At 37.9% G+C, this 15,090-nt stretch overlaps 1 protein-coding gene across 3 annotated transcripts in view; it reads left to right on the top strand.

The window, feature by feature from the left end:
* The window catches only part of LOC150085473 (uncharacterized), a 620,530-nt gene that overhangs the window by 505,657 nt on the left and 99,783 nt on the right, over positions 1 to 15,090 (top strand). For all 3 annotated transcript variants that reach the window (XM_090374054.1, XM_090374052.1, XM_090374053.1), the window contains exon 20: positions 10,119 to 10,838. In XM_090374054.1, the coding sequence (XP_090230180.1) occupies positions 10,119 to 10,838 (720 nt within the window). The remainder of the gene's footprint in view (positions 1 to 10,118; positions 10,839 to 15,090) is intronic.

A 15,090-nucleotide genomic window follows, 5' to 3' on the forward strand; every position in this document is an offset into this window, starting at 1 on the left:
TAAAGGATTCCATTCCTGCAAGAATAATTTCACTGACACGATCTGAGCAAACGTTGACATCAGAAGTTTTGAAACAGTAATCCGACCAAGGAAAAGAAGGAAAGAAGTCTCGCAGGTCATCCCATTTTGCATTCTTGTAATGCCAAACAAAACGAGGTTGGGAATAGCCATGAGATAAAGGTTCCATTGGAGAAGAGACAATCACCAAGTTGTGATATGAAGTACCTAAAGGACCTTTCACTTCGACCGTGTACTTAGAAGGGTTGTTTGTGAGAAAAAGATCAAGCATCTTGGCTGTATGATTAGGATTGTCCGGTATTCTTCTAGGTAAATGAACAATCTGTGCAAGAGCATTAGTAATTGCAAAAGCTTCACCATCTCGACCAGCTGGGTTGGTGTGACTAGAAAACGGAAGGCAGCTGGAGTGGTGAACATTAAAATCACCAAGGAAAATTACCTCACTGTTAGGAAAGTTGGACTGGAGAAAGTCAAGTTGCAAAGAGAGGAGTCAAAAAGCTCCAAGTGATTAGTGGAGTTGGGAGAACGGTAGAGACAACAGATGAATTTGACACCCTCAAATTCATCTGTTCAGGTAGAGAGATTTTAAGCCAGAGAAGATCAAAGAGAGGAGATTCCAAATTGCCAAGTCTCTGACAGGGAATATCAGAATGGACATATGCACAAGTACCACCTTTGAGACGAAAGGAATCATACAGCGAATAATTTGGGCATCTGAGATGAGCAGTAGTTGAATCAACCGATAACTGAGATTCTCTCAGAAAAAGTACATGGGGTTTGGCAGACTGCAAGTGGAAATGGACATCGTTCAGATTAGAATTGAGACCACGTATATTTGTGAAATGAATTTGGAAGTGCTTGGGAGGTTTAGATCTTTTCGCAGATAAGCTTGCTCTATTAGTTTGACAATTCATGGTGTATTCAATAGTAAGAAAAAGTGGGTGGGACATGCTGTATGAAGTAATGAAATTTTTGGATATGGCATACACATGGTAAGAATATACCCAGATCCTTGACATAACGTGGCCTCGACAATGCTCCCCACATTCACACTACTCGGACTCCCTCCAGTCATTATCTGGCAGAGTAGAGGTAGCAAGATTATACACTAGCTGATCCGGAAGCCTCCTAGAGAGTTACCAATAGGTTCGGCCCGTGTACTAACTAGCGACTGGCCTGCGAACACCGTTTTAGAGCTGTACCCTCGAAATGTAAGGAATATTGGATCTCACCACGATGTTCATCGTAACCTCAAAAGTCATCAATCATACTGCATGATGGAAGAGATGGGGAAGGGTTGACCGGAACTTAGCTCTAGAGACTAAACATGGGTTCCAACACTTCAAGCTTGGACTTGGTGCATTATAGCATTAGTTGCTAATGCGCCAATGAAATCCAAACCAAACAAACAAACAAACTTCAAGCCTCCAATAAGCAAAGTGGTGGTATTGCACCAGTTGAAGAGTCATCTACCACCTAGTACTGCCTGGTAACATAGAGGGGCGGCGTACCTCCATGTGGTGTGGGCGCCACACCTCGAAACCTGCTTACGTTGATTCACACCTGCATGGAGGTTATACCCAGGATTACTAACAGTCCCACCATCGTGAAGGTGCAAGCAGAGGATTTGGCTGTCACAGACCATCCGGACTTCGCTGAAATTGGGTCCACTTGACTTGAGTGTTACCCGAATATCAGTTCCATCAGCATTTTAGTCTCCCAGGTAGCAAGTACAGCTTGTCTGGCATATCTGAGAGAATGTCTTTGACAATCTCAAGTCTCTCTTACCAGGAGAGACTTAAATTCTGCAAGTCGCAGCATCTGGAGACTGAGCACCTGCGAGATGGTCTGATTGAGGTGTTCAAGCCTTGAATGGATTGAGCAGACTTACTGCTGATATGATACTTTCACTTGCTGAGATTAAGAAACTGAGGAGGCATAGATTCAAATTGAGGAAAGACAGTTGTAGAATATGTGTGCAGAAGTTTGCCTTTAACTAGCATGTAGTTGATTGCTAGAAGAGAATTTCATCTGTTGTTGTGGTAGTTGATATTTTTTTTTTTTTTTTTTAATGAAAACACAAACATGAGAGGTATTAGAACCTATGGTACATAGTACCGTGTTTAGATGAAAAAAGATATTTGTTGACATTAGACATGAACGTCTGTAGACTGTAATTTTCAGGAAATACATAAGAAGATATGTTGTTCCAGAAAACTGCAGTTGAATGAATAAACGAGGAAGATGAAAAGTTGGTTCTATGAGTTTGAAATTGGACTGTAAATGGATGTTGGCTGGTGGCGGCACGTGTTTGGACAGTTTTGAAAGAGAGAGCGGGAATTATAGAAGCCAATTCAGAAGAACAGTGGCCATAGAAGTATCTGTAGAAAAGTCATGCAGCAGAAATATTACATCTATGGTACAGCTATTGGAGAGACTCTGTTAGAGATGAGTCATTAATTAACCTAACTGCCCACTTCTGAATGGAATCTAGAAGCCTGAGTGAGGTTTTGGGGGCACCGAACCAGATTCCATGCTAGGGCGGATTTGCGATTTGTACAGAGTGAACAGCTGTTCGGAATAAAAGTAACTCTGAGAGCGAAAGAGAAAACCAAGTTTTTTAGATGCTGAAGAAACAATATTTGTAATGTGCTTGTGCCAAGAGAGATTAGAAGTCAGGGTAATCCCCAAACAAGCTATATCATTTTGCCTAGAAATCGGAGTGTCACAAAAAGATAAGCATAGGAGCAGAAGAATCCTTTTTGCAAGATATAAGACAAGACAGTTTTAGAAGGATTGAAAACAACTAAGTTGTCTTTGCCCCACGGGAGAATTACCTGGAGATTGGCATTTAAGGAATTCGTAGCAGATATTCGAGAAGTTAAAGCTGATTGAGCAGGGCAAGGTTTATCAAAATGGAAAGTTGAATGCTATGTGCTATCATCGGCAAAACTATGGATAGGATGTCCAGTCAATGGAAGAAGCTCATTAATATACAAGAAGAAAAGAGTGGGGGAAAGAACTGAACCTAATGGGTGACCAGCATTAGTGGCGAAGTTAGAAGACAGAGAGCCATTTACTATCACCTTCACTGAGCGTCAGAGAGAAATCTGGATAAGCAATTACAAAAAACAGTTGGCAACCCATAAGATAGAAGCTTATTTAGAAGACCTTTATGCCAAACATGGTCGAAAGCCTTTGAGATATCAAGAGCAACTACTCGTGTTTCACCGAACTTTTTATATGAATTAAATGAGTAATATAAGCCAGAATATCATCAGTGAATCGACACTGACGGAACCATACTGGCGATCATTTTTCAGACGGAAGGTAGTTTAAGGGTTGGCAGTTAATTGATTTCTCCATTACGTGAGAAAAAGTAGAAATAATTGCAATGGAACAATAATTTGGTGGGAGGGATTTGTCACCCTTTTTAGGAACTGGCTAGATATGAGCAAATTTCCAAGTAGAAGGAAATCCACCTTTGGAATAAAAAAGTGAAAAAAAGGTGGCAAAGAACAGGAGTAAGTTCAGGAGCACAGGTTTTGAGAACAAGTGGAGAAATACCATCAGGACCTGGGGCTTTCTGAGCATCAAAGTTCGTCAAAATCTTTTTCATGGAAGACCACAGGAGGCATTGAGTGGAGCGTTCTAGTAATGGTGGGAAGTATTTTACCAAGATCATTAATACATGAGTTGGAAGAAAAATGGGATGCTAGCAGGTCAGCTTTATCCTTGGCCGAAGTGACGAAAGTTGCGGCCAATAGCTTTGGGAAGAGACCAGAATGCTCGGCTGCAATTAGGGCAAGAAGCAAGTTTTCTACTCTTAACCTGTTCAAAATCTAGTTTGGACTGATTAATAATTGCTTTACAATTGTTGCGAGCTTTGGTGTAGGCAGAAAATGAAACTGAAAAATTGGAAACAAGCCAATTACGATATGCAATGTTCTTCTCTTGAACAGCCTTTGCACATTTATTGCAAAACAAGGTTTCGATAAAGGACGAGATTTTAAAGTGGAGTCTGGAATAAAGGATTCCATTCCTACAAGCAGAATTTCACTCACACGATCTGAGCAAATGTTAATATCAGAAGTTTTGAAACAGTTTTCCGACTAAGGAAAAGAAGAAAAGAAATCTCGCATATCATCCCATTTTGCATTCTTGTAATGCCAAACAATACAAGGTTGGGAATAGCTATGAGATAAAGGCTCCATTGGAAAAGAGACAATCACCAAGTTGTGATCTAAGGTGCTTAAAGGACCACTCTCTTCGAACATGTACTTAAAAGGGTTGTTTGTAAGAAAAAGGTCAATGGTGTTGGCTGTATGGTTAGGATTATCCAGTGTTCTTGTAGGTAAATGAACAATCTATGCAAGATCATTAGTAATTGCAAAAGCCTCAGTATCTCAACCGGCTGGGTCAGTGTTACTAGAAAACAGAAGCTAGCTGGAGTTGTGAACATTAAAATCAGCAAGGAAAATTAATTCACTGTTAGGAAAGTTGGACTGGAGAAAGTCAAGTTGCAAAGAGAGGAAGTCAAAGAGCTCCAAGTGATTAGTAGAGTTGGGAGAACAGTAGAGACAACAGATGAATTTGACATGATGTAGAGAGATTTTAAGCCAGAGAAGATCAAAGAGAGGAGATTCCAAATTGCCAAGTCTCTGACAGGGAATATCAGAATGGACATATGCACAAGTACCACCTTTGAGACGAAAGGAATCATACAGCGAATAATTTGGGCATCTGAGATGAGCAGTAGTTGAATCAACCGATAACTGAGATTCTGTCAGTAAAAGTACATGGCGTTTGGCTGACTGCAAGTGGAAATGGACATCGTTGAGATTTGAATTGAGACCATGTATAATTGGGAAATGAATTAGGAAGTGTTTGGAAGGTTTAGATCTTTTCGCAGGTAAGCTTACTCTATTAGTTTGACAATTCATGGTGTATTCAATAGTAAGAAAAAGTGGGTGGGACATGCTGTATGAAGTAATGAAATTTTTGAATATACCTCGATCCTTGACATAACGTGGCCTCGACCCTGTGTATCCTGATACACAGGGTCGTTATAGTATTTATAGCATACCATACTTGGCTTCAAGTGAATCTCTTTTTTGGCTTCACACTCATGTAGTTATTCCCTTTCTCATTTTTTGCTTATCTAATCGGTCAGCTTTGAAATATACATATGGTTTACTTGTGCCCTCTACCACTTTTTGGATTTACTTCCGCTACTGCTAAATTGCTTCTTCACTTCTACCACATGCTACGTATATTTCAATGTAGAAACAGAGGCCTTATACATGCTATCTATCTGGTGGTTTCGACAGTTGTTGATTCTTGACGAAGATGTTGAAATCATAAGATTTTTAGCATTAGGTATTTTTTATTTTATTTTTTTTATACCTTCCTTGTTCTCTGTAGTTCAAATTCCCGTTTTGCTAGCACATTACCTACTCTCTTCCTTTCAATATATGTACTTATTATCTGTCATTGTGGAAGTTGATAGCTGAAATAAATTCAGAGGAACTAGACAAAATTTCAAAGGGAATGAATGTGTGAAATTGTTTTTTTTTTTTTTTTTTTTTTTTTTTTCGCTGATTCTACATAAGCTCATATGCTGTCTTTCTTGCATCGCATGCATTTACTACTACTACTACTACTTATATATATACACTGGTGTTCAAAGAAACAGCATCTCCTAGAAATTTCACATTTCTAACCCTTTTTCATGATGATATGTTACATTAATGAACTAGCATCACAAATAGAAATATAAACAAAAATATTTATTAATAGTTAAGGCAAAGCTAAGTAATATTTGACAGGTGGTCTCAAAATATTTCAAAATGAGAATTTGCAACCTTTATACAACAGTTTTGGTAAACACAACAATTATGACTGAAATGTTATCAGAAGCCCTCAATTTGCTTCAGGTTATCATTTTAAATGTAAAACAAAATGAAAAGTTCACTAGGTGCAAACTAATATTTAGTTGAACCGCCTCTTGGCCTGATGACAGCAGCACACCATCAAGGCATTGACAAGATCAATTTCTGAAGATAATCAACTGATAGTTCATGGTTCAAAACATGAATTATGGCTTCCTGAAGTTCACGAAGGGTCTTTAGTTTCTTTCTGGCCACTGCAGATTCCACTGGATGCTAACAGTTCTCTTTAGGATTCAGGTCCGAGCTGTTTCCTGGCCAGCTAACTGTTGTAATGGACCGTTTTTCCAACCATTTTTTCACCTGTAACAAATGTAAACACATTACCTTCGAACCTCTGTTGCAGAAATGAAGCTAAAGTAACTACAGAAGTACCTACTTACACTTTTCGCCTGATGACAAGGAGCAGAGTAGTCCTGAAAGATGCAGTTACTTGGCAGGTTGAAATGGTGTCTAATGGTTGGCAGCAATTTGCCTTCCAATATAGCTAGGTATCCATTGGCATTTATGGAACCTTTTATAAACTGCAGGTGACCTACTCTGCGATACAAAATGCATTCCCATATCATTTGGCTGGTAGGGAATTTCACTGTAGACACCATACAGTCTGGATGATATTCTTCACCCCATCTACGGCGAATCGTTTGTCTCCCATCAGAGTCATGCAGGTTGAATTTCTTTTCATCTGAGAAAATAACTGACTTCCACTGCTCGGGGGTCCATTTGACATGCTCCTTACACCAAATTAATCGGGCCTTTTTCATTTTTTTGTGTGAGGAAGGGCCTCTTCCTAGGACAACTGGCTGCAAGTCCATTTTTGAAGAGGTGTCTTCTGACTGTTACTGCACTCGCTACCACTCCTATATGTTCTTCCCATTCTCTTTTCAGCTCTGACGAAGAAGCTTTACAGTTTATAAGGCATAAGCACTTCAAAACACAGTCCTGTTTTCGCATAGAGACTCATTTGCAGCTGGTTCCTTTTTTCCTATCAGCAGAACCAGTATTCTTGAGTTTGGAAAGAAATCTACTCACTGCCAACTGATTACAAAGCACTCTATAAGCAATATGACGGGAAGAACATCCTTCCTCACATAGAGCAACCATTCTCTTTGCACTCTTTCTTTGTGGCGTCAACTGTACATAATTCGCCATCCTGACACAAGCAAGGAATGACTGCAACTCTTGCAGAGTGTGTTTATATGTCATCACCTACACGTGTCAATCTTATCTGATGCAATCTGTAAGAAATATTGCCATATACATACTTTATTTGGATGACAATTATAATTTTAAGGGGTGATGCACTTTCTTTGAACACACTGTGTGTGTGTGTGTGTGTGTGTGTGTGTGTGTGTGTGTGTGTGTGTGTGTGTGTGTGTGTGTGTGTGTGTGTGTGTGATGTATAATAACAAATGGTTGTAGTGAATAGTAATGGCTTGAAAATAATGAAAATTAAAAAATTGGTATGGATTATAGACAAGGGACACTACAAGTAATAGCAGAAATACCCAACGACCATAATGGAATATTGATAAGTAGATTAGAGTATAAATGGAGGAATGCTGACCACAAAAATCAAGGCCTCTGTTTCTGATATGAAATATATGTAGCAAGAGGTAAAAAAGTAGGCGGACGTATATGTCATAGCCGACCCGACCCGACCGAGACCAAAAAGAAAGGAATAAAAACCAGATAAAATCTAAAATAATAAAATTAAAAATTAAGTTAAGATTAAATAAAAAGAAATAAAATAGCAAGCCACCCAAGAGGAATTTAAAAACAAAAGTAATGTAAAATGCAGACGAAAGGATATAAATAAAAGCAGATAACTTACTGTGGTGCCAAGCTGTATCAGTGAACCAAAGAAGATATCTTTTTGCAGATAAGCTTACCCTATTAGTTTGACAATTCATGGTGTATTCTAATAGTAAGAAAAAGTGGGGGGACGCTATATGAAGTAATGAAATTTTTGGATATGGCGTACACATGGTAAGAATATACCCAGATCCTTGACATAATGTGGCCTCGACAATGCCCCCTGCATACACACTACTCGGACTCCCTCCATTCACTATCTGACAGAGTAGAGGTAGCAAGATTATACACTAGCTGATTTGGAAGCCTCCTAGAGAGTTACCAATAGGTTCAGTCCGGTGTACTAACTAACGGCCACGCTGCGAACACCTTTTAGAGCTGTACCCTCAAAATGTAAGGAAGATTGGATCTCGCCACGATGTCCATCATAACCTCAAGAGTCATCAGTCATACTGCATGATGGAAGAGTTGGAGAAGGGTTGACTGGAACTTAGCTCTGGAGACTAAACATGGGTTCCACCACTTCAAGCTTCCAATAAGCGTAGTGGTGGTATTGCATCGATTGATGAGAGTCATCTACCACCTAGTATTGCCTGGTAACACAGAGGGGCAGCATTCCTCCATGTGGTGCGGGTGGCACACCTCGACCCCTGCTTATGTTGATTCACATTTGGGTGGTCACCCACAGTGTGCTTGCATATGGGGGTTATACCAGGATTACTAACAGTCCCACCATCGTGAAGGTGCAAGCAGGGGATTTGGCTGTCACAGACCATTCGGACTTAGCCAAAATTGGGTCCACTTGACTTTGAACGTCACCTGAATATCAGTTGCATCAGCATGTTAGACTCCCAGGTAGCAAGTACAGCTTGTCTGTACTTGCTACCTGGGAGTAATGTCTGCAACAACCTTGAGGTTGTCACAGGCATGTCGACAACCTCAAAAATACAAATAGTATTTAATGCTACAGATCCAACGAATTTAACTGTCATCAAGTGTCAGCAGCCAAAACCAATGGAAATATACCAAGAAGCAAGGTCTCTTTTTTTGATATGAAATATATGTAGCAAGAGGTAAAAAAGTAGGCTGATGTATATTTCATAGTCGACCTGACAGAGACCAAAAAGGAAAGGAATAAAAACCAGATCACATCTAAAATAATAAAAATAAAAGGAAAAATTAAAAATTAATTTTTAACAAAGTCGTCTCCAACAAAATTTAGTCTGTTTACACTACTGTGTCAGTTTGATATTTCTCACCTATACTGGATTGTTATGCTTCATTTGTTTAATTGCAGATAAGCTTCAAACTTACAGAGTAAGCTTATCTAAACTTCCCAAACACTTCCTAGTTCATTTCACAAATATACGTGGTCTCAATTCTAATCTCAACGACGTCCATATCCACTTGCAGTCTTCTCAACTTTAAACCCATGCATGGTACTAAGTGCTGTAACTTCTAATACTTTTTGTGTTTTTGTTTTTCATTTAAAGGAAAAAAAAAAAAAAACCTCCTCATTTTGACCAGCTACATTTGTGTAACTAACTAGGAAATTTATTAAACTAGCTGGATTTGTGGACTACAGTAAAATGTCCACTTGTTTGACTACAGTACAAATGGCTCACTGCATACTTTTTATCTCGGTATATGTGTGTGATTCCACAATGAACATGCCAGGGTCTCTATACATTACCCTAGGATCATCACCAAATACAGAGGATGCGGAAAGGTCAGGGAATGACCACCGCGCATCCCCGGAGCAATATGGCCTTAGTTGCTAATGCTCCTAAAAACCAAATAACAACAACAACCCTAGGATCATATCCATCCCATAATTAAAACCTTGGATAACATTTAAAATCTCAATCAGACAATACTGAACAGGTAAAAAATGGTTGACATATCCAGGAATCAGACATGTGGTGCCCCTCCAGAACCAATATATCTTTCTTCTTTGCCCTCTTGAAACTACATGCGTCTGCACTTGATGGGTTTCTTTTTTTTTTTTTTTTTAATTGTATTGTTAATTTAAAGGATAATATAATTGTTCTCGTTTAATTATAAGGAATCTTTATTTCTCATTTATGCCTGAGGGCCATGTCAGCCATTGTTTCTTAGTTTCGTGATATTAATTTATTTTGTGGGGGAAAGGAAATTATAAAATGGAAAATTTCCTTTCCCATTTTTTTGGTATTAAATATATAGTACAAGGTGTCCATTTTTGTAACATTGATGAAGAGATGAATGAGTAAATGTTATCATTTATTATTTATTTATCACATTGATGAATGAGTAAATGTTATCATTTATTATTTATTTATCATTATTTCATTTTAGGATGGAGGTGATTCAACTGTTCATGACTGTGGATTGCAATCTCTTCAACAATCAGATTCACAAAAACCTGAATTATATCAGAGTACAAATCACAACACCAAATTTCCTAACCCTAAATCAGTACTTGTAACTTCCTCACCAGTCTCCTCAAAAATATTTCAATCACAAACCTTTTCATCGACACATCCAATTATAGTCGCAAAAACTACACATTCACTACCTCAACAAGCTCAAACGCTAATAATTTCACCATCCCATAAGCCAGCAGTCAAATCATCGCCATCACATACTATATTAAAAGTGCCACCCTCTCAGGTTGTTCTCACCACAACACAATCTGTTGCTTCTACAAAGCCTCATTCTCAAGTACGCGTTTCAGCTCAGCAAGCTCCAATAGGAAAACTTTCTCAACAGTTACTTCTAGCTTCCTCACCACCTTCTAATTCCATAATCACTCATTCTCAAACAAAAAAATTTGTTAGAAATTCTGTTGAAGTGTCTCAAAATCCATCATCGTTTAAGCCTCAGTCACTGCAACTGCCAGTCATAATGAAAGCTTCGCCACCCAGTATACTCACAACTACACAAACTGTATCAAAAACTCCACCAACTCAGATTTTGCATGCATCAGGATCCCAGGTACCTTTAGCAGTATCGTCACTACCATCAAAACCCTCTTCTCAAATTTCTCAAGTGAATACCCTTCCTGCTGGCCTTCAGGTATGATGTATACGGTGATTTATTAAATGATACTTATAAATATTACCTGTACTGCTGTTGGTATTATGTGTTAATTTTTTAATTGTTAAGAAATTGGTACATTCTTAAAAGTTGCTTTAAGCTGCAAAGTGAATTACAATCATTCCTAATTATTAAAAAAAAAAGAAAAAAGAAACTATCCTGAATGCAGTTATAAAAGATATTCTGAGAAGAGAGCTCTCTCTCTCTCTCTCTCTATATATATATATATATATAAAATATACATACAGGAACAGCCGACCGGGCTAGCCGAGTGGGTAAAGTACCTGCCCGGCAACCCAAAGGTCGCGGGTTCGATTCCCGCCTCGGGCTTGGATCAAAGTACTGCAAAAACCTTGGGAGGTGCAATATGGCCACAGAAGCCGATGCGCCAACAACTACCAAATCAAAAAAAAAAAAAAAAAAAAAATACAGGAACTCCCCGACTTACGTAAGAGTTGCGTTCCATGGAATGCTACATAAGTCGGAATTTCTTGCAGCTGTGCTTGCTGAATTGATTGAATCAAAAAAGAAATGTTCAACGAACATGTAAATAGAATTATTTATTGTATTTATTATCTCATGCGCAGGAAAAATTACAAAAGCGTGCAATTTAAAAAAATTTCAAAATTATAAAATTACAAAAAAAGAGGAGACAGGCATAAGGTCAGTAAGTTTTACCTCTCGAGCATCGTTGCCAGAATCGATGCTTTCAGCTGATAAGTACGCCACTGCGGAGGTTGAGGGCTGTGGAGATTTAGAAGTGGTCAACCGCTCAACCCTGCGAAAGAACATATTGATGGATGACTGGATGGTGGCCTTTTTCTTTTCATCATAGATTTTCTTGTAGCAAGTAAGCATATCATTCACCCCTCTATTAACGTTTAAGAATCGTTTGCTGTCAGGATCCATCTTCTCAAACCTCGCCATTGCCGATGCAATTTCACGAAATGGCATTGTCATCTCTCTGGTAAGGAAGTGTTTCGACTCCTCATTTTGTTCATCTTGAGCTTCGTCAGCATTTTCTTCTTTTCACTATCACTGCCTGCAAGTCAATAAGTTCTTCGTTAGATAATTCCTTCTCTTCTTCCTCTATTAACTCCTCCACATGTTTGCCATCTACCTCCAACTGAAGTAGCTCTGCAATTTTAGAATCTTATCTGTAACTTCTTCATATGATTCGTCTTTTTCAAATCCTTCGAAGCCTTTTACCTGCACCATTTTATTTCATGTGGCATTTAAACAACTTTTAGTAATTTTTGCCCAGGCCTTATTAATGTTTAAGATGGCTTGGTAAATATATTATTAAGCTTTCCAAGTCTCTTAACGTAAAATCTTTCTCATCGTCTACTGCAGACAATGCCTGAGCGAATTTTGTGCATAAATAGTATGCTTTTAAATTCAAAATAACACCCTGATCCATAGGTTGGATGAGTGAAGTTGTGTTTGGCAATAGAAATATGACTCACATTCAAATTGAAATCATCTGGATGCGTAGGATATCCAGGAGCATTATCTCATAGAAGCAAAATCTTGAAAGAAACATCATTGTCTTTACAATATTTTTCAGCCCTGGGAATGAAGCAGCATTTAAACCAATCCTCAAAGAGAGAGATATTGTTATCCATGCTCTCTGGTTCGTTCGGAAATGCACGGGTAGGATGGCTTTATTTATGCCTTTAAATGCACGAGGATTTCCAGAATGGTACACAAGCAGTGGTTTTAATCTGTGATCTCCCACTTCATTAGCCCCAAGCAAGAGCGTGGCCCTACCTTTTGATGCCTTGAAACCTGGCATTGTATTTTCCTCTTTGGCAATGTCTGTTCGACTGGCATTTTTTTCCAATACAGAGTAGTCTCGTGAACATTAAAAATTTGTTGCGTTGAATAGCCGCCTTCATCAATAATATTTTCCAACACATCACAAAATTTCTCTGCAGCTGCAGAATCAGCACTGGTGACTTCACTGCATACTTTAACATTGTGGAAACCAGTGCGATGCTTGAACAACCTTGGTGCCTCCGTAGCCAGGTGGGAAGGAGCAGCAGTGCGTAGCACACGCTTCTTGATTAGACCGGGGTTCGAGCCCGAGACCACCAAATACGGAGGATGTGGAAAGGTCAGGGAATGACCACCGCATATCCCCGGAGCAATATGGCCTTAGTTGCTAATGCTCCTAAAAACCAAATAACAAACAAACAGCTTGAACAACCCGTTGGTTGCCACGAACTTGGGTTGGGGTTCGCTGTTCTTATCCTTAATATCTTCATAAATACTTGTTGATTTTGTTTGAATGGTCATTAGACTCAGGTTATGAATCTGATTTTCCATCCATATTATTAACAGTTGTTCCATCTTCGATATAGCACCTGAACGCTGCTTTGTGATCCCTGTTGGTCTTAAGTGCATTGATCTTTGACATGTTATTTTATACGTGCACTGTCCCTTAAAATAGCATTCACTATTGAAGCAGCGTGACCTAATTCCGTGCAGTAGATGACACTTTGTCCTGCTTCATAATTCTAGCTGCGAAATTTTCAACTTCCAATTAATCATCTTCATTTCTAAATCAATTTTGTTTCATTTCCTGACACTGCCATCACTTGCACTTTCTGTTGGTTCCTTTCCCTTCATCATTGTAATACATAAATAGGAATGAAGAGAAGATTCTGAAACTTTATTTGTTTTTTATAGGATTGAAGATTTCAGTGAAAGGGAACTCATTTCACGATAATACTGTAAAAACCCACGCAATTCCAGTTATCGGGATGATCGCAAATGCAGTAAGATAGAGTTTACTACCTGTTTATAATAGATTGCACTAACAGAAAAGTCCAATAACCGGAAAGTGCAAATTGTTTTTATTGTTTTATGGTCGTGACCTCCAGAAACGTGCTTCAGAAAAATATCACAAAGTCGTTCAAAATTGATTCTAATAATGGGAACACGTGATAATGATGAAAGGGTAGTGCAATTTCCATTATAAATATGACCTTTTAGAAAGATAAATAGCTTAGTAATATACCATAATTTTCAACTTCCAAGCACTTGGAATGAATTACAAAAAAAAAAAAGTGCTATTGGGTTCACATTACATATTTTCACAATACCCCCATTTATTCCTACGAGGTGCAAAATACGCACGATATTTTTAAGTTTGCACCGGCCGGTGAAAACTTACGTAAAGTTGAATTTCTGTAAGCCAAGTATTACATAAGTCAAGAAGTTCCTATAAATATATATATATATATATAAAATATTAAGGATAATAGAAAATAATAGAAAAAGTAAATCAATCAAATAATAATACTATCAGGGACTTAAGAAAACACAAAAAAAAAATATATATATATATTATCGCTTTTTACCGACAATCTAGATGACTTCAACTGGGGCCAACCATCCAGACTGAAGGCAAAAAACGACAAGAGGTTCTCTGTAATGATCAATATATGCTAAGTAATTTAAATCTAAACCAGTATAGGCCAAATATAAATCAAATGTAAATAAATTTTAGAATTATTAGAATCAAATGTAAGAAATATAAGTAAGATTAATATAAATATTAATCATCGTTGACCCGACAGAGAATGTAATTTAATGATTAAAATAAGATTAAATATATAATACATACTACATATTTACCGTATCTAGGACATAATGTAATAGTCATCAAAATAATATGTGGTGCCCCCTATGTGATGGATACGGTAAAAATAAATATAAATAAATAATTAAATTTAAGTTAACGCAAAGAGAAACATGCAGATAGTAAGAAGAAAAACTAAAGGAGTAGGAATAATAGAACCTGAACTCCACAAAGGCGAAAAATAGTGGCATAGATAAGAAATAGTTTCTCCTACGTCCTCGGATTGCCCTAATAATTTCGGAGAAATAAAAATAAAGAGTGTAGGACAGTTTAAAGACATTACAAGATATAAGTTATGGCTCGGGTATGCCCGGGATCGCAAACCCGTTCCAATAGTAGGACCCTGAGCTGAATTTGCATGTTACCTCAGCGTGAGCTTAAGTAAATTTAAATGAATTTAACTATATGTATATACAGCGAATCTCTTGTCGTTTTTTTTGCCTTCAGTCTGGGTGGTTGGCCCCAGTTGAAGTCATCTAGATTGTGGGTAAAAAGCGATAATTTTTTTTTTTTTTTTTTTTTTTGCGTTTTCTTAAGTCCCTGATAGTATTATTATTTGATTGATTTACTTTTTCTATTATTTTC

Source organism: Mastigoproctus giganteus, chromosome 5, assembly GCF_048544385.1.
Source record: "Mastigoproctus giganteus isolate SK-2022 chromosome 5, ASM4854438v1, whole genome shotgun sequence".
Taxonomy (NCBI): Eukaryota; Metazoa; Arthropoda; class Arachnida; order Uropygi; family Thelyphonidae; genus Mastigoproctus; species Mastigoproctus giganteus.